Raw genomic sequence first — 22,487 nt, forward strand, 5'->3', positions numbered from 1 at the left:
CACCTTCTTCTATAATTACAGTTGGGACAGTCAGGCATGCTCAAACGTGATGACAACATATGCCTCATTGTGTCTGTGAAGTTGTTCTCACCAGCTAGCGTTTTCTTGTTATTTAACTGAAGTAAATTATAAGGCAGTATTTTAGTATTGCAAGTATGTTCACTAAAATTTTAACCAGCTTACAGCATAACTAGTGGGGAAACTATCCTTTCCTTTACAACATCCAACTTCAAAACACAATTGTAATTCAAGTAATAACTTGATAAAAGTTTCCTTTTGATCATCTATCACAACATCCAAATTAAAAACATTTCTACCAATAAAAGTTCAAAATTAGAAGCATTCAAAAATATATTAGCTCAAAAAAATTATTTCAATATTAACGAAAGCAGATGCCTAAGTCAATTTTTCTGACTCATTTGTATCTGGAGTTTGGTCTATTACTATTATTAGATCACTACACAGAGTTCTTTCATTTCAGCAGTTACATTGCTTTCATGGATATAAACAGAGGGACTAATATTTAATAACAAACTGAATTATTCTTAAAGTTAGAAAAATTGTGTGAGGTAGACCAGTTCTGTAGCTTATCTGTGCTTAACTCCCATTTAACCAAGTGAGTTCTAGGCATATGGTTGAAGAGTTAGCACAAGGCACAGATTCCTCCTTCATCTTCAACTGTCTGCGTCTCATCATAAACAGGAAATATTTAAATTACCTAGTATAAATTGTTAAATCATCATAATCCTACCTGCTCTTCAATAAAACGCCTCTGTTTAAAAAATTCCCAGTCTTCTTTTAGCATACGCTGTTTTGTTTTCATTGCCATCTAAAATATGATATAAGAAGAATCAGTGGTTTAAAAGACAAAGTACTATATTTGTTAGATAAAATTCTACTTGATGACGACCTTTCTTGACCAATTCTTAATACTAAAAAGTATCTTGTGTAATTAAAGATTATACACAAAGTTTTGCTAACATTTCAAGTATTCTATGTCAGGTGCCCAATATCTCAGCTACTGATTGATCCATATATAAAGATTTAGTAACGAAGGATATCTGGCAAGCCCCACATATATGCTCAAGGTCTAAAGCAACTTAGCAAGTCTTGTTGTGTTCCAGAGACCTAGAGCTCTTTGTCCAAACATAGAAGAATATTATCTGTTTCTGAATTTGGACCTCACTTTTCTGTAAGATTATATAAAATGAAAAGACCAAGTATAAAATTAGTAATTCAAATGTAATTATCTAGATTGTCAGTATTTAAGGTTGAGCTTGAAATATCTTTCTTGCCTATGGTGTATCCAATTCAGTAAGATACTTATTAATTATAGAGTACCTGGGGCACACAGCTGGAAAAGCAATATTATGACTAGATTACAATTTATCTGTTAAGACTACATTTCTCAGAGTGAACAAACATTACACAACATAAAACAAACAAAAAAAACAGTAATTTTTTGAGACACAAAGTGGTTGAGATAATATTTACCAGACCACATAAAGATAAAGAAGAGCCCAGACCTGTAGAAGAGCTTTCTGTAAAATGAAAGCTTCTCTCACGCCAAAATGTATTACCTCACAACCTTGCCTCCAATATCCTGGGACCAACATGCATAGAACAATACTGCATAGAGTACATTTTTAACAGTGAAGTCAATAATGGAGTTTTCCCATCCGTTTCTCAAATCAGTCTTACTTATACAGATAAGGAGAAGCATCTATCATTTTCTTTAGGTATATTAATTGTATTTAATTAGCTAACTGAGTAGTCGATGGAATTTCCATCGATAACTCGATTAGTCATAAGGGGGGAAACTTCAGACCCACAGCAGAATTAGCTCCCAGACCTGGAAGCTAACCCGACTGCAGCTCTGCCTTTTAAATGTTTTAAGAGCCACTAGCCTAGTGGCTCTTAACATTTAAAAGGCAGAGCTGCAGGGTAGGTGGGGGGAGACTGTATATGAGCTGGGCATCAGCTGTCTGGGATCAGTAGTGAGCCAGGACAGCTGATTCCTGGCTCACACCCTGTCTCCCATTGTGCCTCAGCCTACTCTGACCCCCCACAGAGATGGTGCTGATGGGAACTGGCTTTTAAGCCAGATCCTGCTCCCCTTCCCCTTCCTCTCTCTGATATAGGCAGCAAGGGATTAGTCAAATAGTGACTCAACTACCTGATACACATAAGCTTATTGGGTTGTCGAACACTCGCTTACATCTCTAGTTTTCTTTCAAATATTTATTTTGATATTTAACATATTAAGTACTAGAAGTTGAAGACCTATCAGAAATTACATCTTTATGTAACAAAATTGGCAGCAAATGAACCAGAATCTATTACGATTAGCTGGTGTTGTAGCTCTAGTTTGTAATATTACCTTAAATTCATATTTTAAAGAATGAACATAGAAGTTAAAACATGAGTATGAGTTTAAAAGATTACCATTAATAATAGGAGTATTATTTTACTCAGGAAATAACATGCTGAAGTATCCCCACTATATCTCAACACTTGAATTTGAAATTAACTTGGCATGACTTTGCTCTCTGATGCGCAATCAGATATATCAATGCAATTTGGATCATTACTATTCAATTTTAAATTCCCTTGCTCTGAAGTGTTTATGTTAATTTACACTAAAAGAAATACTATAATGCTTTTAAATTAAGAGAAATACTAAGCATGAATGCTTACAGATCATTCCTAGTACCACTTTTAAGAGAGATTAAAATGTTTAATACAGACAATGATCAGGAATGCTCAAGATCTATTCCTGGCTCTGCTACTGACTGTTTTGAGGATGCGGGCAGTCACCTAAATTCTCTATCAGTTATTCTACCTACTTACGCACTACCTGAACGGATGGCTATCACCCAAATCTGGGTACCTAAAAATGGGTAAAATGTATTTATTCAACTTCCTTAGGTGGATATGCCGTGTGGATCAGCCATTCACATTTGTATAGTGCTTGGCAATAACAGTTCTCTGGTGGATGTATCTAATCTACAGTAGTCTAAGAGGTAACTTTAGTTCTACTCCATTCATTATTTTGGGCAAGGCTGTGACATACACTCACTCAGGCACACACAAGTAGAGGGACAAGCAAGAAGTCTCTTCTACACTCCTATACAGCTTGCAACAATAATTGCTTTATCTTTCCTCTCCATGGGAGCAAGTTAGTGAAGAGGAGGTGGGAAGGAATTATGATTAACACTTTGCCCCCTTCATTTTGTACCAGCCCATCAAGAAGGGCTGGCATACCAAATTCAACAAAATAATAGGATCTCATGTGGAAGCAGCAGCCCCAGTGTGATTGCGCCTCAGGAAGATGCAATTTCTCCAGTATTCTTCCAGGCATGGTGAGATCTCACACTTCTCTCTACATAGGGCTATAATTTTGAAGACAAAATCCAGGCCTTTAAGTTTGGGGATTCTCATGAACGAATATGATCTTGGATAAATGACTAAAAATTGTGAAGTATGACAAATGAACATTAGCACCAATATTACCAGACACCCTCGTATTCATGTCATCGAAACAATGGCATAAAGGCTACTTCAGAGTTAGTCTTTGAATACGTCAGTGGATTCATTACACAAATTATTCATAATCTAATAGCCTGACATTGCTTATAGTGTTTCAGTGAGAATTTAATCATTTAAAAGAAAAAAGTTCTGCTTCCAAAATAATGTTACTTCATTAAATAAACAATTCCTGTAAGTCCTTTTTAAGGACTTTTAAATGTTCTTTATACTAACTGCTAATAGCATAACAGACAAACCTGAAGTTAATAGGATCATCTTAAAATTCATTTGTGGAAAGAAATCTAAATGTATTTTAAGTAGGAAGAGACTTGACTTAGACTGAGAAGTAATTGCTCTGATAGGCCCACCTATCCAGTGCTGCACTTTAAATCAGACTATGATGGATATTTTTGTTGTATCGACACTGAGGATGTCAGTCCCTGTTCTTTTGGGCAACTGCCCATTCCATTTTTTAAGCATCTCCTACTTTAATCTGTCTTCCCCACCTTCTTTTATTTACATGACACTTTTAAAAAAATTACTTTGATTTTATATTATCTAACTTGTGAATCTTTATCTGTATTGTACTTTAATTGTAAAAAACTGAAAGATAAGCAATTTGTAGAGTTTCTCTCATGCCAACACATTCTAAGAGGCCTTAATAGTAGGTTGCATTTGTTCCTCCATTGTGGATTTTAGATATGCTGGTTCAGTTTAATTTCTCAACAGCAATACATATTTCTTATTTCCCTAGTGCTATTTGAAAATGCTGTGTTGGTGCTACATGGCAACTGTTTCTATCCTGCATCTCTTCTTCTGTATATTTTTGTCAGCACATCCAGCATAGGGTGCAAAGCCTGGTTGTAGAACAGACAATTTTACTTTTGTAAGATTTAGATTTTTTTGGCTCGGTGCATCTTCAACAGGAGCATTATCCTTATTGACACAATTTCCTGTGTTGCGTCCCATAAGATCTGTGGAAGCCATCTCAGTGATCCCTTTCCCCTAGACACTATAAAAGGATAGCATAGCTTCTTCCCGATCATAGCTTTTTATTTACATTTTAAGAGCACTCATTTTACCATAAGAAAGTGCTTATTTCATTGACTGGATTTCTTTTCTGGTTCTGACTTCATTTATACAGCCAAGTAATTGGTGGCTACTGGTTTCATTGTCTCAGCATCTTGTATTAGAAAAGGGTCCTTGTCTCTGACTGTGGTGCCAGTGTACTGATCTCTTCACAGAGAGAGGCCCAGTTCACCTCTTTTCACCATTCATTCACGCTCTCAAGGGTAGTATCATTTCAAGGAAGTAATGGCTTGTTTATAAACTGCTCTTTTAAAGAAGAAAAAACCCACTCTTTCCTATGAGGCTCATCTATTGCTTATCCTCTGTCCTCCCAAAAAAAATCAGCGGAAGCATTTTGGACTCATTTCTATTACACAATCTACTGGATAACTCCCATAAATGTACTTTATCTCTGTAGCATTTTTTCCATGTGTCTAATGGCAGGAAATGGGTTGAAATCTGTAGTTGGGCAAGTGCTCAACACTTTGTATCAGATGGTGGCTACTACTGTATAACAGTTGGGCAGTGGGGAGGAAGAAGATAGCTCAGTGGTTTGAGCATTGACCTGCTAAACCCAGGGTTATGAGTTCAATCCTTGAAGAGATCATTTGGGGATCTGGGGCAAAATCTGTCAGGGACAGTGTTTGGTCCTAATGTGAAGGCAGGGGCTGGGCTCAATGACCTTTCAAGGTCCCTTCTAGTTCGAGGACATAGGCATCTCCATTCAAGAAAAAAAACCAACACCACATGCTTATTTCCTGGTTACCAATTGTGCCTGCAAAGACCACCACTTCTTTTAAACCCCAGAAAGCCTGTACATTTTAGAAGAGACATTTCTATTTTCATATGCAAAAAAAAAAAAGGGGGGGGATTTTTGGAGTACATGTAAGAATTAACATAGATTCAGTATATCTTTGCATGTTTTACATTTATTGCAAAGCAAGGAATAGCTTACTTGGTCCTTACCTGTTCATCTACATAATCATCTATTTTTTTCTGGCATTCTAGCCAGGCTTCAGCCACCTGACCCATCTCCTGTTCCAGTTGATGATACCTTTGTAGCAAGGTACTATACATATCTTCACTACAGGAATCATGTGTTGTTCCAAGCCTAAAAGTTTAAATAGCAATTATTAGAGTAAGCAATAGAGGTATCAACCTAATAATCAAAATTATTCATTGGTGTCTGCTAACTTTTCTGATATACACCACCACTTTAAATTGTTTTAGGATCCAAAAAAAGGCTTGAGGTGATCAATGTAACTACAGTAACTGACACAGAAGCTATCTGGCCCCCAGCTCCCCAAAAAACACATTTAGCTGTAGGTCTGATAACTAAAGATGTAAAATCCCGTTTACTCAGTTCTTTAACCAGTTAAATCACTTAAATGGGGGCAGAGGAGGGTGCTTTCACATGGCTAAGATGAAGCTGCCTGCCTCCGTCCACTGTGGCCTGGCTGGAGCGCCCTGCCCATGGCATGCTGGGCTAGGTTGGAGCGTAATCTGACTTTGGCTGGCCCCTCTGGGCTGGAGCAGCTCCCCTGCCTGCGGTGAGCAGGGGGCTGCTCTAGCCTTCTGCTGGTTAACCATAAGTGGTAAGCATCACCCGGTAACAGCTGACTCTTGATAGTCTGTCACCAGTGTAATAGTAATGAGTATATAAGAAGCATAACATTTCCATTTTCAGGAAAACCTGAAATATTGCAACTGAGCCATACATATTCACCCAGCTTTTCTGTTCCATATACTTATCTTCCTGAACCATATATGCATTAAGTACATAGGACTATCTACCAAAGAGCTGGACAGCAAAGACAAATCCAGGTATGGTGAATCGTTAATCAAAACAAAGATTAACGATGGCACTATATTACTTATTAGTCAGGGCTGTTGGGCCTCCAATTTGGTGAAAAAGACATGAACTCAAGCTATTGTAAAACTTGGTTACACACAGTAACTTTGCTCATTCCCTACCCAGTAGAGGCAGCATCTGTTCTGAGACTGGTAGGTTAAATGTTTGTCTACTGAGACTTCTTCCTCAGAAGGAAAGTTCCAGGAATGGAAGACTAACGTTTTCCTGCTCCCCGACTACTGTGGAACCAGCAGTTTTATACTGCTTATTCCCTTGAGGTTTGAAAGCATGCTCTAACTACCACGTCAGCATCCTGAGCCTTGGCCTTCAAACCAAGAAAGGTAGAGATTACAGAACATTACATACATTTAATATGTGTTTTGTTACAGAGGTCTTCAAGTTCCTACAAATATAAACCAAGACTCATGGTAACCATGCCACTCCGTCAAGCATCATCGCTATTTTACCGATCTGTTGAACTAAAGTAGTGTTTCTCAACCAGTGGTATGAATACCCTTAGGGGTAACTCAAGAGAAGTCTGTGGGGAATGTCAACAACTGAAATTTGGAGAAAAATGATTTTTTTTTAAGTTTTATAGTGCTTTATTATTTCTGTACTTTTTACACCCAAAAATGTCACCCCCCACCCAGCTACGATTAAGTTGTTTAAACAAATGCATTGCAATGGTAGAAAAAAATGTTTATGTTTGAAAACTGTAGGTACTGGGAGGTACTTATTTTTTTAAAGGAGTACTTTATAAAAAAAGGTTGAGAAACACTGAACTAAAGCAAAGAGATAAGTAACTTGTCCAGGGCTTCTCAGAAAGTAGTATCATAACCAGGCATGAGAATGAAATCCTGGTCATAGTGTTTTGCCATTGATTTTAAAGGAGTCAGGATCTCATACCTACTCCTCTGTTCCAACTGCTATGACTACCATTTGGCAACAATATTAAGAAATTTCTCAGTCCCAACTTGAGAATCTAAAATAATTAAGAACAAAGTGAATGGCAGAAAACTATTGACCAATATTAAACCGAAGCCACTAAACTTCATTTCACAGATTATCTCAATTTTTTTTTTAGAAACCTTAACCATAGCCTTTTTATGGTAATTTCTGCATTTAAAAATGATGATGTAAAATACATCTAGAATGGAGACTAACTATATGAAAATCTGTTCATAAAACAATCCAATGGTGTTTAAAACTAGGGATATTAATGGGTAGCCAGTTAATGGGCGATGCTTACTGGGTAATGGTTTATAGTTACCTAGGACCAGTCCCCTGTGCATGGCATGCTGTGCGAGGAGGGCTGCTCCAGCTCCGTGGGGCTGCTGGCTCCCAGCCTGCCTGGACTTGAAGACTGGGAGCTGGCAGTCTTCCCTTCCTCTCTAAGCTGCTGCTTCCATTCTGGTACAGGTTGGGAGGCAGCAGCCCAGCACTCTCCAGCTTGATCATGGAGAGGTGGGTGGGAGGGCAGGAAGGGGGGACGGAGGAAGCACTCCCCCGCCCAGCAAGCTGTAAAGATCTCCTTTGTCTACCCCTGTTTAATAAGTTAGTTTTAAGCAGGGATGTAAAATTATCAGCATTACCAATTCTCCTGATTTTGTTCTAAGATTCACAATGTTTGTTTTTTTCTGAATATCTTGGCGCCTAAAGTAGTGGGAAATCTGGAAAATATCACCATTCCTATACAAAATAGGAAGTTTCTATCCTTCATGACTGCAGAGAAGAGCACGAAATTGTAACTCTAATGATCCCTACACACTAGGAGTGTGTATCTGTTTAATCCAGGGCTTAATTCTAATGGTTACACACAACTCCCCCTTCCCCCCGCCTCTGTATCAGCTGTGTGCGCTAACTCCCACAGAACCTCCAGGCGAACACCAGCTCCTGCGGAGCAGCCTACCCTACTGATAAAAAGCATCTTTGGAAGCAATACTCAGAGGATCAGCAGCAGTGTTTTAAAAACCCATTTTAACATAGTTTTGCCCAAATGATTGCTTTTGTTTAATATTAATGTTATGACCATTAAATTAGTTTTATGGTTTTTGGTGTGTGCATGTGTGGGACAGTGGTAAATGATTAGTCATTGTTCTAGTATGGCATGTAGGACACTGCTCAAAATATAATCATTTGAGGGCTGCTTATTAGAGCCTAACTCTGCAAATACTTTCCATAAGGGATATACTGTGAAGTCACTCGTGGATACAATCATGATAATAATCTAACATCCTAGGGATAAATCTTTGCAGGAATGAGCTCTATATTTGTAAGGTTTTTGTTTTTCAGTGTACCTACAGTAGTAGACCAGCTAAAGATTCTAAACAAACATGCAGTAATGAAAAGCAAAACCCAATTTACACCTACGTGCACCAACTGAACAGATGTTTTCATCACGCCTCATTTTAAAGTAGTTGGTGAGGAATGTGAAGAGCTATTTCAGTGGGTTTTTGCTTGGTGAAAAAACAAATCACAGAATCTAACCCTTTAAATAAAAGTCAGTTTTACTATTAGTCTAATCATTTTGTTATATTCTGTAATCTATTTTTCTCTTTATTTAATATGTGCACATACAGATATATCAAAAGATATTTTACCTTAGCTGTGACACCAGCGTTGGCAAGCTGTTCTGCAGAAGTGGCTCAGAAAATACCAGATTTTCAAATAGATGCTTATTGTGCAATTCCCAAGTCACCTGAAATTTCTTCAAGTGTTCATTTTCCTATTAAAAATATTTAAATATTCTATAAATCTAACATATTTCTATAGAATGTTTCAGATGCCAGAAAGAAAACCTCTTTAGCTAGTAACCTTTTAAACCCACCAACCCAGATGGTGAGTTATTCAGCTTAGATCTTAGTTTCAATATTGGTATAAAATATTTTCTTTTGCCATCAATTTATGAGTCATAGTCACTTCAGCTTCTTTTCTCATCTTTCTGAACAGTCAGATATAGAAAAGGGAAAAAAATCAGAAAATATGATCTTGTTGAAAGCCCTTCCATGAATTCACAGTTCAATTTCTATCTCAATAGACTGAGTATATCATCTTAGCCAGACTTTTCCAGGGGTTTTGATGTGTTGTCTCTGATCAATGTTAGATTCTTCTTTATGATGTCTAACAGGAGATAGCTCTCTCCTAGTAAGTTCTTTTCCCCACAAAGTTCAAATAAAACTGAAAAAGTTATTCTAAATATGGTTACTCAAAAGCAAGCAATAACGTACTTACTCCTCATCTGGCTAGCATACTAAATGTGCATATTGGTTTTACTCTGGACTATCAACAATGTATCCATTTCCAATCTCGAAGTACTTCTGAACAGGAGAGTTAACATCTATGGTTATAGAAATTCAGTTTTTACATTTGAACAGCGACCTCCTAAGAGAGATCCCATAACCATCAATTCAGCAAGCGTTTCATTTATGAAACAAACACCAGTATCTGCCCTCTGACCTTATACTCAGCAAAATTAAATGAAGGCATTCTAGACGTCTCACCACCAAATGCACTATGGCTTTCAGTCAACAGAAATTCAAGCATCACATAAGATAGAGGCATCTTATTTTATAGATTTCAAACTTGACAGGAGTTTTGTATTCCAAATCAGTCCTAAGTATCACGTGCTCCTAGTTTGGCTAGTGCTGCTCAAAGAAACTATAAGTGAAAATACTCATTTGTACATCAATCATAGCCTCTCCACTATGAAGTTGTGAAACAAAGTAACGTGCTCCCTTGCTTTGAATGATAAGTTACTTTGAACATTTTAGTTCCTACACATTATTAATAAACTGTAAATTTCAGCCTATCAAGTAAACAAGCAGACCTTTTGGTAGGTTCCATAATTCTGGGGAGAAGAAATCTGACAACGTCTTTAGAAGGCTTAAAATCCCTAGTTTAGTTGATGAGATTCTATATTGCCTACAGAAAATATCAAGCAAGCTTTTCCTTTAGACCTCTACATTGGGGGTTTAGGGGCTTTTCTGTACTGACCACAGTCTCTCCATCTTGATCTTGGTATGGTGTCTCATCCCCTGGTGGGGCAAAAAGGCTTTAATGCTTGTTCTTGAACCTCTCCAAAGAGCTGGTCTCCTTTGAAAGGAAGGAAAATCAGTCATAATTTCACTGAGAAATTAAGTCCATGTGGATGGAGGGTCAAGGCTCTTCCTGACAGGCTATACACAAAGGTTGGACCTTAGCCAAGTGGAAGGCTGTTACAAAGTTTACAATAAGATGATCTAGCCACTTGGACGCTAAAAGGATTTCTCTTGATCTCAAACAGTGCAATAGTGTCTTGACAAAATGCATTCATTTGCACTGAAAAAGCCAAATGAGATCACTTCCTTGTGCTTTTTCTCTGCCGTTATATCTTAGCTTCCAAGTTCTGAATATTAGCCTACCTAAGCAAAAGGCTATTGTAGCAGTCCAAGTCTATTCACAAACAATATCCTGTGTTCCTACTACAGCTTACAGCTCAATTCATGAATGGTGAAGCCTATTAAAGGAACAATGGTTCTTCTCAGTACTGATTGAACTGCTGAACCAATCACTCATAAGGAAGAGCTTAGTGTAAAAATACCATAGACTCTCAAACTCCTTGTAGAATAAAAAAACAGGACTACGTAGCACTTTAAAGACTAACAAGATGGTTTCTTAGGTGATGAGCTTTTGTGGGCCAGATCCACTTCCTCAGATCAAATAGTGGAAGAAAATTGGCACAACCATACATACCAAAGGATACAATTAAAAAAAACGAACACATGTGAAAAGGACAAATCATATGTGTTCTTTTTTTTAATTGTATCCTTTGGTATATATGGTTGTAACAATTTTCTTCCACTATTTGATCTGAGGAAGTGGGTCTGGCCCACGAAAGCTCATCATCTAATAAACCATCTTGTTAGTCTTTAAAGTGCTACACAGTCCTGTTTTTTGTTTCAGCAGACTAACACGGCTACATTTCTATCACTTTTGTAGAATAAGGTATTCTTTCCATGACGCTAAGGCAAAAAGTGTTAGGTTGGATAGTTCACGACTATTCTAAGCAATTCCTGTCAATTTGGTCTCTAACATACTACCACTACTGACCACAGCAGAGACCATAAAAAGGAGGAAATGAGAGTGGCCGAGCATGAAAACATGTAATTCCTGATTAGTTATATCTTTTTAAAGTGCAAATGTCAGTGGATTTCTAGAAAGGAAAATAAAAATATTGTTGCATTTCAGTTGTATCCGTTTAATTTTCATACTGCAGTAAATCTGTTCTGAGGTTACATATGTTTTTAAACTCTAAAGTTGCTCAGTAACCTTAAGAACCATCCTTTTATGATAGAATTTCTAAGACCTTACTACAGGAATATGCCAAGGAGTGGGAGGTAATGAATTATTTCTAATAGAAGTGCATAACTATTGCAGGGAAAGAAGATGAGAAAATAGCACACACACACCAGGAAGGGATAGAAAACTGTCAACTATCAAACTTTATATACGGGCAGTCCCCGGGTTACATGGATCTGACTTACATCGGATCCCTACTTACAAATGGGGTGAGGGAACCCCGCATTAGCTGCTTCCCCCCAGCAGACCAGGGAGACGCGGAGCAGCTTTTCTTAGCAGACACCTCAGCTTGAGAATAAAGGACTGAGGGAAGTGAGATGTGGGAGAATAAAACTGAGCTCTGGAGAAATGTTTGGCTAGAGTTTCCCTTACAAGATGTACCAGTTCCGACTTACATACAAATTCAACTTAAGAACAAACCTACAGTCCCTATCTTGTACGTAACCCGGGGACTGCCTGTATACCTGAACAAAAATTAATTATTTTTTCTTGGAATATTTAATTCTGTGCATTTCAGTTTCTCTTTGAGAAACTTTGATTCTCTGCCATTTTTTTTCAAGTGACCCAAACGGTCTGATCATCATCTCATTCTGTATTTCTTACCTTTTCTACCACTAATTACTGACCATTTCATTCCTTTCTATAACTCTGTCCAACACCCTTCTAGCCCACCTACAGCAAAACAAACAGTATTCTGTTCCAAATCCCTTTGCAGTGCTCAGCATGTAGAGAGCATGAAAAGAAATAAGGGAATACAGTGTAACAAAAAGGCTGTAAAGACCTAAGTCCTCAAGCCCCCCCCCCCATCAGAAATAACTGTTTCTACTATTTTCCAGGGATGTCAGCACGTAAGGTATGTCTAGACTACATGCCTCTGTCGCCAGAGGCATGTAGATTAGGCTACCAGACATAGTAAAATGAAGCGGCGATTTAAATAATCACCACTTCGTTTAAATTTACATGGCTGCTGCGCTGAGCCGACAAACAGCTGATCAGGTATACCTGGGTGGTCGACAAATACCTTTGATGTCGACACCCATGCGTCCAGACTACCGTGCTGAGCCGACAAACAGCTGATCAGCAGTTTGTCGGCTCAGCGCGGCAGCCATGTAAATTTAAATGAAGCAGCGATTATTTAAATCGCCGCTTCATTTTACTATGTCTGGTAGCCTAATCTACATGCCTCTGGCGACAGAGGCATGTAGTCTAGACGTACCCGTAGACAACTACACAGGTAACAGATTAGCCTAGCTTATTGGTTAAATCCTGACGACTACACGCATTCCTTTATGTCCTTGCTTTGGGAGCAGGCACCCGTGCAGAACCAGCTTTTAAGCTGGCTCCCCATGAGCACCAGATTCCATGAATATGCCTTCCTCTGATAGAGAGGCAGCAGCACAGATGGAGGGAGGGGCAGGTGGGAGCTAGTATATGTGGTAAGCCAGCTGCCTGCTGGTATCAGCTCCCACAGATCCGGCTGCCCGCATGTATTGGCTCTCATGGAGCCTCCTGTCCCCCACCCTTGCTGCCTCCTGCAGAGACGGGGGTGGGGGTGGGAGGACAGACTGGCAGGAGCTGGTGCTCAGGGGGAGCTGGCTTAAAAGCCAGATCTCCATGAGCACTGGCTCTTCCTAATCCCCTCGCACCCTTCCCTGCTGTTGCCTGATAGAGGAAGTAGCACAGGGTGGGGGGAGGGGCAGGAAGAGGTAGGAGAGGCTGCTTTGTGGATTTCGGTGCAGCCTCTGTCTGCAGGGAGCTCAGCCCCTGCCCCCTGTATTTTTAAAACTGGCTCCCCTTGCAGATCACCTCCCACCTGACACTCCACACTGCTGCCTTTCCTACAGAAGCAGCAGCGCGGGGTGGCAGGTGGCTAGGGTTCCCTCTAAGCTATGCTCCTGTGTAAACACGCAGAAAAAAAATTCCATTGCATGAACCTCCTACACAGAGCTGTGCAGCTACATGGTAGGCGGCAGGAGGCTGTTGGGGCAGTGGCCAGGGCCAGTGGAGCCACGAGCTAAATGGCTGCAGCTGGGACCTGAGGAGCTGCATGGCAGGAGGCTATGGTTGCAGCTGGGGCCGGAGGAGCTGCAAGGCATGTGGGAGCCTGGGTGGGAGAGCAGTGAAGCAAGTACCAGGGTTGTACCAAAGGAGCCAAGGACAACGGGGACCCAGCACAGAAGCCAACTGGGTGGCGGAGGCAGACAAAGGCACAAGCTATATGTGGTGGTGGGAGGTACCGGGCATAGGTAAATTTTGGAGAGGGACGGGGAAGGGATGTCAGACATCGGTCTCTAGGCAAGGGGGGGGAGGGGGAGAGGGAGAGAAAAACAGGTGAGATGTGGGGCTGGGCACAGGTTTCTGAGCAATGGTGCTTGGGCTGTGGGCCTAGGCCCAGGCAGGCTCTTTATGTTTGGGGGGGCAGACAGCATGGCCCTGGCTTATTTATTGGTAACGTATGGGAGAGCAGATTGCAAGAGTAGACACAACTACAGGGAGTGCGTGTGGGGGCAGTTAGCCAGGCCTATACAGCTACCATCTGGCTGGCTGTGGTCCTGATGGGGGCACAGTGTGTGTTGGGGGCCAAATCCAGAAACCTGGGTGGTTTTCAGGATCATGCACCCTTTTAATTATTTTTTCTTACGTCATTTTAAATTTTGTAAATGGGGTGTGTGTGTGTATAATTTTGTAAATGGTGGGTGCTACAGTGGCTCACATCCAAACTAGCACACACAACCTCACTATTGATGCAAGCCAAAACTCACTCCACTCTGGCTCCAGCCCCGCCCGCAGGGACTATCAAACAGTCATGCAACCACTAAAATTTGATGCGGTTACACGACTGTTCATTTTCAGTATTTCTCTTCGCGCATGGTAGACCTTTGCCTGCTGCTTGTTCTCCTCCTGTCAACGAATTAGTTGAAACCAAAGTATTAGATTGAAGACAATGAGGACTTTGGTTATAGAGTAAGTAACAGGAACAAATTCCTATGTAATAGATCATCTTATCAAGTGTCTCTGATGAACAGGGAAGAGAAAAGAAAATATATACAATCGGAATTTCTGAATTAATGAAGCTGAAAGGGCATTAAAGCTTTCATAATATTTAAGACCTTGCCGAAAATGGCTAATGCAACATTCTACCCATTCTAGATATGGGGCAGTCTAAAAATGTAATACAAAATATGGCAACAGCAAATATTTAAATATTGAACATGTGACTGAAGAGTTTTGTATTCAACTAGTCAGTAACCATTTGCAGTACTTGTTTAATACCTTCCTCTTAACTCTTCAGATTATGTCTGCCTCTCATAAATGAATAGTTTAGGCAATTTCACTCATGTATGAATGATATGTTTTGTTAAAAAATGAGGACATAGAAGTTAACTGTATGTCGCACTCCCACAGCCAAACACACAAAAGCTTATACTTTGCAATCTGCAAAAGGACTGTGAAAAAATTAACAAAACTTATTTCAGATTTGTATTATCTCTACAGCTCAATAGCACATGGGATTTTTTTTAACCTTACCAGAGTGACAAGAAAGGTGCTGATTGTGCATGCTGCCTGACAGAGTGCACTGTATTCCTCAAGAAGGAGCGAGATGAACTGATGTGCCTGTGGTGGGCCTGGTATTGATAACGTTGATGTAACTTTAGATCCCAGCGACAAGTGCCTGAGCAGACGAACTTTCATTTCAAGCACGTATTCTCTAGCTTGCTGCTCCAACCGTTGATAAAGCTGATAAGGATCTCTTTCGCAAAGCCTGCATTTTTGGAATAATAATAGTGACCAAAAGTTCACAATCAAAACAGTGTTTGTCTCCTAAATATTCCTAGGAGAATAATCAGCATTATTACAAAGGAATGATGGTTTAGGGGTTTGGGAACTAACCTAGAACTTTAAGACCTACCCCATTTTCTGCACAATCTTGGTCAAGTCACTTAAACTGTCTGTGCCTCAGTTTTTCAAACGAACATAAGATATAACAGTATTCCTCAGACTCATTGTGGAACTTGTACTATGTTGTGAGGTACTCAGGTATACTATGGTAATTGGGGCTACACGTGTAGTCAAGATCTAGTTTAGTAGCATCCTGGTCCAAGAGACTGAGCATGCAACTTTGAGCCAGGAATTCCTGAATCCTAAATTTGGTTCCTCTCAACTCATTGCATGGACTCTGGCAACTTAGCTACCCTTTCCTGTGTTTACAAATTGGAGTACTGTGCTTACCTAATGTACAGCTCGCATGTTACAAAATATTTTTAATAATTAGTGTTTGTACAATGCTATAAAAACATTCATATTGTTATGGGGCTCACACTACAATATACTTGGCTTGTGGGAAAAGTGAGATTTGAGTCCCATATTAGGACTCCTCTCTCTCATACTGCCAAAGGTTAAGAGGAGCCCCCAAAAGAGAGGAATACAGACAATGTAGTTCTAGTTTTGAACAGTGGTTTCTGATTTAGAATCTCAATTCCACCTTAAATACTAGTTCACAAACTTCTTCTCCCAAATGTAAAGAAAACATATGGAAGTAACATTTGAAGTTACATGGAGAAATGTCACATTGCACGTCCTGTGTGCCCCTGCTAAATAGAAAATGTATATATGAAAACATATATAATGCATATTTAATCTAAGAAAAAAATTACTGAGTCACAACTATGCCACCCTCAATGTTTTGTGGTTTAAAATCCAAAATGTTTCTTGCGAGTATTTGACAAAGGCATGACTAATAGTGATGTTTTCTGGCAATATAATGGAACTAATGTGTTTGAACCCATTAGATAGTCTTACACAACAGAAGCAGAAGCAGACATTGAAACAGCAATTCACTGTTTGACAATGTCTGATCCAACATAAGAACAATTTTAGAGAGAGATGTTAGTGGAGGAACATGGCGATCTGTACCTAAAAGAAAGAGTCAAGTCTCTTGACCAGCCAATTATAGTCAAAGATCATTTGGACATCCCAGAGCAATCATGCTTCCAGAAAGACAGAGTCCATGATATCTGAACTCACCTAGTAAGTTATCAACTGATGGTGAAATCTTCCAAAACATTTCCCACCAACACACTTATTTTGTCAGAATTTAGATCCAACCAGAAGCTCTTACTCCTGCTGCTACTGTACTTCAGGTACTAGGAGATCTAACATGCTACTATGTTCAGTATACCAGTAAGCTATTCTTGGATTCACATTTCCAACAAGGCCGAGAAATTAAGATAGTTACCCAAATTATTTGGGACAGTTTAAAGATACTCAGATTATGATGTTATCTTTAATAGCATGAAAATTCAGTGATCACATTAAGCTAATCTTCTCTACATCATACTAAGAAAGGATTCCAACTGTGCAACTAATCTTTAAGTGTCCACATATTTTCAATAATTTTCCTAATCTGGAAATGCAGTGGTATTAATTTTTTTTTTTTGCGTCTAATAATATTTTAGATGTCATCATGGCTATAAGAATCCAGTACTGTTCATTCTAATCCAATGCACTAAAAAAGGACAAAGTCTCATGTACAAAAGTTCGGCTAAGAAAAGTATCATCATCATCAACCATGGGCTCAACGCCCGTTGGTGTCCAATGCCTCCCTCACTATTTCCTTCCATCTTTCCCTGTCCACTGCGGAGTAGCTTAGTTTGTGTAGACTAGCTCCACACCAATCTACTATATCATCTACCCATTCTTTGTGGGGTTTGCCTCCCCTATTGAAACCATCCATTATATCAAATACCAAGGGCTTGACTTTTTGCTTGTCATTCATTCTGCAGATATGCCTGAATACCTGTAGCTTCCGCTGTATAACCTTCTACAGTAGATTCTCTTTCAGCTGTATCTTCCTATACAATTTCTCATTGGTGACCTTCTGCATCCATCCTATTATCAGGATCTTTCTATAACAACTCCTCTCAAATGCCAATATCCTTCTCTTTGAATCTTTTGTCATCATCCATTTCTCACATTCATACAACATGCTGCTGAATACACACGTTTTCAAGACCCTCAGCTTCATTCCTAAGCTAATGGCTTTGCTTTTCCAGATCTTATCCATCGCCTTCAAACTTGCTCTTGCCTTTGCTATTCTAGTCGCTATATTAAACTTCGCATGTTCTTTCAAAGAGATGGATTTTTTAGGATGCATCCATACTGTCTGCCTCAACAGCCCTCTTGCAGACTAGTATGTCAGGATTTAATATTTTGTGGAGATACATTAAGCCTACATTCAATATGTTCTCCTGGACTTTTAGTTAAAATTGATCTGATTCCTTATTTCAATGATAAATTCTGAATATCCAGAAATATGAGCTTTATGAGTTTAACAAGTATGGCCACCGATTAAAAAATGGTAAATACACTTCTTCTAAAGAAATCAGTGATTCTGAATTATGTTCAGCTTCATAATAAAAGACTCTCTAACTGGAGAAACAGTACCAATCTACATAATACATAGTGTATAAAATTTCATACCTATCCACCAACTCCTTCATTCCCTCTTTATCTGGTACCAGAGACTGGTCTTGATCATCTGCCAGTGGGGTCCCAGCTTGGCGATATACACATCGGACCATGTATCTTACTTCTGACCAGTAATTTTGAAGCTGCTGAGATTCACGTTCAGTCTCTGCTGAAATTTCTCTGCAACAATGCCAGAAAGGTTAACATAGAAAATAAGGTTACTGTACCACTGCATTTCAAAGATACATTCAATGAAAAACAAGTGCCTATCCACCACCTAAATTAGATTAGAAAACCAACTAAAAATAGAATTACCACTGAATTACAATTTTTTTATTATTTCAGAAGCAAAATGCAAGATATGAATAAGTTGAAACATTACTAAATGTACTGATTACAACATCAAGTTTGCTGCGAGTCTCACCTGCGCTCATTACAGGCCTCACAGTTACATGCTACATCAGAAGGAGAGGAATTATTGAGATCTGCAGAGGATACTGTCTGTGCTCCAACAGTCATTCTCCCTCCTCCTACAGATTCCTGCTGTGATCCACTATTTCCAAGAGGCATGTGCAAAAGGAAATCTTGGCTCTGTTTAAAAATAAAATCATACCTTACAAAACAGATGAAAGGTCACACTTATACAAGCAGGCAAATCTTGAATAACTAGAATGAACCTTCAGTTTATTTAGCACTGTTATACACTACAAGTTTTTGTCTGTATAACTATGTTGCCAATGGATGTGGATAATCCATACCCCGAATGACATGGTTATACCAACCAAACTTAAGAGGTAGATAGTGCTACCTTCACGGAAGGGCTTCTCTCATTGACACAGCCACCACTTCTTGAGAAGGTGGATTACCTATGCTAACAGAAGCAGCTCTCCTATCAGCACAAGTAGCATCTTCACTAAGCATTATAGCATCACAGCTGCAGCCTAAGCACAGACAAGCCCTCAGTGCTGATACTGTACAAGAACTAAAGGTGCTCCCTTTTTTGAGGCGTTTATGGTCTAAGAAACTAATGCGAGAATTTACAATCTATGGAATCAAGAGGTAAGAACAATTAGAATTTTTCTCCTAACATTAAAATATGTTAATTATTAACAACCCCTTAAGTATGAATGATACTTCACAGTAAGCTATGAAATGCTACATACAATATAATTAAATTTCTCATTTGGCATTAATCATGTAACCTATTTAGTCTTGTTATTGTCAATAACTAGACGTCACTCTACAGACTGTGCTGCTAGAAAGATGCTGTTTTCTGGTGCTTGGTAATAACTGTTACTAGCCTTGTGACCAAAGAGCTACTCTAATAGGTCATCCACTTTCCAGAGCAGGTTGACTGAAAACGTAACCAAATCTAGTCTTGTTACCCATTCTCTAGAACTTATTTAAATGATAAAATTCAATGGATTTACCAATTAAAATTAAGTTCAGACAACTATGATACTCTACTTTAATCACTTGCCTTTAAAATGCATCTTTAACACCACTGTGACACTGGCGATGCAAAGGCCCAGAGCCTCGCTGAACAAAAAGGGCAGAGTTGAAAATGTGTGTGGCTTATGTCCGGGGTTAGTATAATAGTTATGGGGTTAATTAAAAGAGATATTAGCGTTATAAGAATTTGTTTGTATTTATACTTTATAGAACGCTTGCAGAATGCTGCATATATTAATCCTACTTATAATATCTGTATGCCATGGCATCCATCTATAGATGTTAGAAATGTGTGTCTGTCTGAGTCTGTTTGTTCAAAACTACTCCTAAACAGTAAGATTTAGAACCATCAAGTGTGCTATGCAGCTTTCTCTTCTCCTAACTTAAAAAAAAAAAGGTCAGGATTTGGTTGTGCCAGGAAAACGGCAAGTATGGGGAATGCTACTGTTTTACATATCATGGAAAGAGAGGGGGCAAAGAGAGGACAATATTCACTGTCACCACTGGGGTAGTGAACACAGGAGAGAGCTATACTGCATAGTAACCACCATAGTCAGCCACACAACCAAGAGAGTGGTGGGCTGGGGCTTGCCATCTTGCCTGCCACCACACCAGGGAAGTGAAGGCCCTCCTACCAGGAAACAACCCCGACACCCCCCAGCAGCCCAAGAGGATCTGCAGGGAGGGAGAAAGCCTCCCCTAGTGGTCCCTGTGCATCTTTTTTGCCTCTGACCTCCTGTCCTAACAACCCCAAATCCCCAAGGCCATGCCCTGACTGCTGCACCTCGCACATTGCCAGCCCCCTTCTCTGAAGGACCCGGGCAATGCTGGGTAAGTCTTCTAGTAAAGTTATATTGAGTGCTTGCATTGTAAGTCTCTGTAATCATGTAACTCACCAAACAGGAAAAGCAGCTTTATTAAGGTAAAGTACTCATCCTGCACACAAAAAGGCCCATGGAAAGCAAATGAGGCATTGTATAGCATCAATAGACGGAGACTTTCATTACTGTGTTCCTAACTCTCTCCAGGAAAGGGAGAGCTATGCATGAACTCACCTAAGCAACTCAGATTCTGGTAAGAAGGGGATATAAAAGTTCCTGACAAGGAGAAACTGGTCTTTTTTATGCTGTCTAGACTCTGAGGGGCAAAGATTCCTAAACATACACAAGAAATCCCCATGTTGCTTGTCAGGGGTCAGTGCTAAAGGAAATATAGCTTATATTACCTTTTAAATCTTAAGAACTCATTTGTGCATTTTAGACATAGCCATTTTAACCTGTTTCAACAAAAACAATGGCACCTTAAAGACTAAGGGTATGTCTAGACTACAGGGTTTTGTCGACAGAAGTTTTGTCGACAGATACTGTCGACAAAGCTTCTGTCGACAAAGAGTGTCTAGACTAGATCCAGTTCTGTCGACAAAGCAAGCCGCTTTGTCGACATAACAGTGTGGACGCAAAGGACAGTGTAGATGCAATAATGCCTTCTATTGACAGAACTCTGTCGATAAAAGGCGTTATTCCTCATAGAATGAGGTTTACAAATGTCGACAAAACTGCTGAGTTTTGTCAACGTTATGTAGACATAACTCAAAGGCAGTGTGGACGTAGGTATAGTTTTGTCGACAAAAGTCCACTTTTGTCAACAAAACCCTGTAGTCTAGACACACCCTCACAGTTTTATTATGGCATAACCTTCCAGTCATCAACACTGCTATGGGTATTCATATGGCCTCCAGTATGCTAACATGGCTGACTTAGAATCATGCTTTCTCAACTCTCATCCCAAAGTGCACCTCCTCTACTTGCACTGTACTGATGACACATTCACCATCTGAATCCCTGGAAAGGAGGCCCTTGAAGAATTCCACTGGGATTTCAACTTCCATCCTACCATCAATCTCAGGCAGGATCACTCTACATAAGAGATCCACTTTCTGGACACTAAAATGCAAGTAAGTGATGGTCACAATAACAGCACCCTATATAGAAATCGACTGATCTCTATACTTACCTACTTAACTCCCGCTTTCATCCACAACACATCACAAGATTCATTGTCTACAGCCAAGCCTAAAGATACAACCTCATTTGCTCCAATCTAACATCTACAAGATCTATCAAGCATTCTTAAAAACTACAATTACCCATCTGGAGAAATGAAGAAACAGATTGACAGAGCCAGGCAGGTACCCAGAAGTCACCTACCATAGGACAGACCCAACAAAAAAAGCAACAGAATGCCACTGACCATTATCTACAGCCTCCAGCTAAAACCGCTCTAATACATCATCAAGGATCTACGACCTATCCTAAATGATGATCGCTTGCTTGCACAGATCTTGGGAGGCAGGCCAGTCCTTGCTTACAGACAGACTCTTACCCGAAACAAATTCACCACGAAACCCCCTCCCCGAAAAACTAACACAGGAATCAATCCATGCAAGAAGCCCTGTTGACAACTCTGTTCACACATCTACCCTAATGATACTATCACAAAGCCTAACCACATCATCCATACCATTAAAGGTCCATTCACCTGCACATCTACTAACGTGATGTATGCCTTCATGTGCCAGCAATGTCCTTTGTGGACAAACTGGACTACCTCTATCCAACCAAATAAATGGACACAAATCAGACATCAGAAATTAAAAACAAACAAACACCCTAATGGGAGAGTATGTTAATCTCTCTGGACACACCAATAAGCACTTGAAAGTTACCATCCTCAAGCAAAGAAACAAAAAAAACAAACTTGAAAAACAGGCTGCAGTGTGAAA

At 39.6% G+C, this 22,487-nt stretch overlaps 1 protein-coding gene across 2 annotated transcripts in view; it reads right to left on the reverse strand.

Annotated features, from left to right (window-relative positions):
- The window catches only part of FAM193A (family with sequence similarity 193 member A), a 127,444-nt gene that overhangs the window by 46,778 nt on the left and 58,179 nt on the right, over window positions 1-22,487 (reverse strand). For both annotated transcript variants that reach the window (XM_006134711.4, XM_075930865.1), the window contains 7 exons: window positions 18,678-18,844; window positions 18,266-18,433; window positions 15,314-15,548; window positions 9,049-9,173; window positions 5,563-5,707; window positions 752-829; window positions 4-116 (listed from right to left, as the gene is read on the reverse strand). In XM_006134711.4, the coding sequence (XP_006134773.2) occupies window positions 4-116; window positions 752-829; window positions 5,563-5,707; window positions 9,049-9,173; window positions 15,314-15,548; window positions 18,266-18,433; window positions 18,678-18,844 (1,031 nt within the window). The remainder of the gene's footprint in view (window positions 1-3; window positions 117-751; window positions 830-5,562; window positions 5,708-9,048; window positions 9,174-15,313; window positions 15,549-18,265; window positions 18,434-18,677; window positions 18,845-22,487) is intronic.

The sequence above is a fragment of the Pelodiscus sinensis genome, chromosome 5, assembly GCF_049634645.1.
Source record: "Pelodiscus sinensis isolate JC-2024 chromosome 5, ASM4963464v1, whole genome shotgun sequence".
NCBI classification, from domain to species: domain Eukaryota; kingdom Metazoa; phylum Chordata; order Testudines; family Trionychidae; genus Pelodiscus; species Pelodiscus sinensis.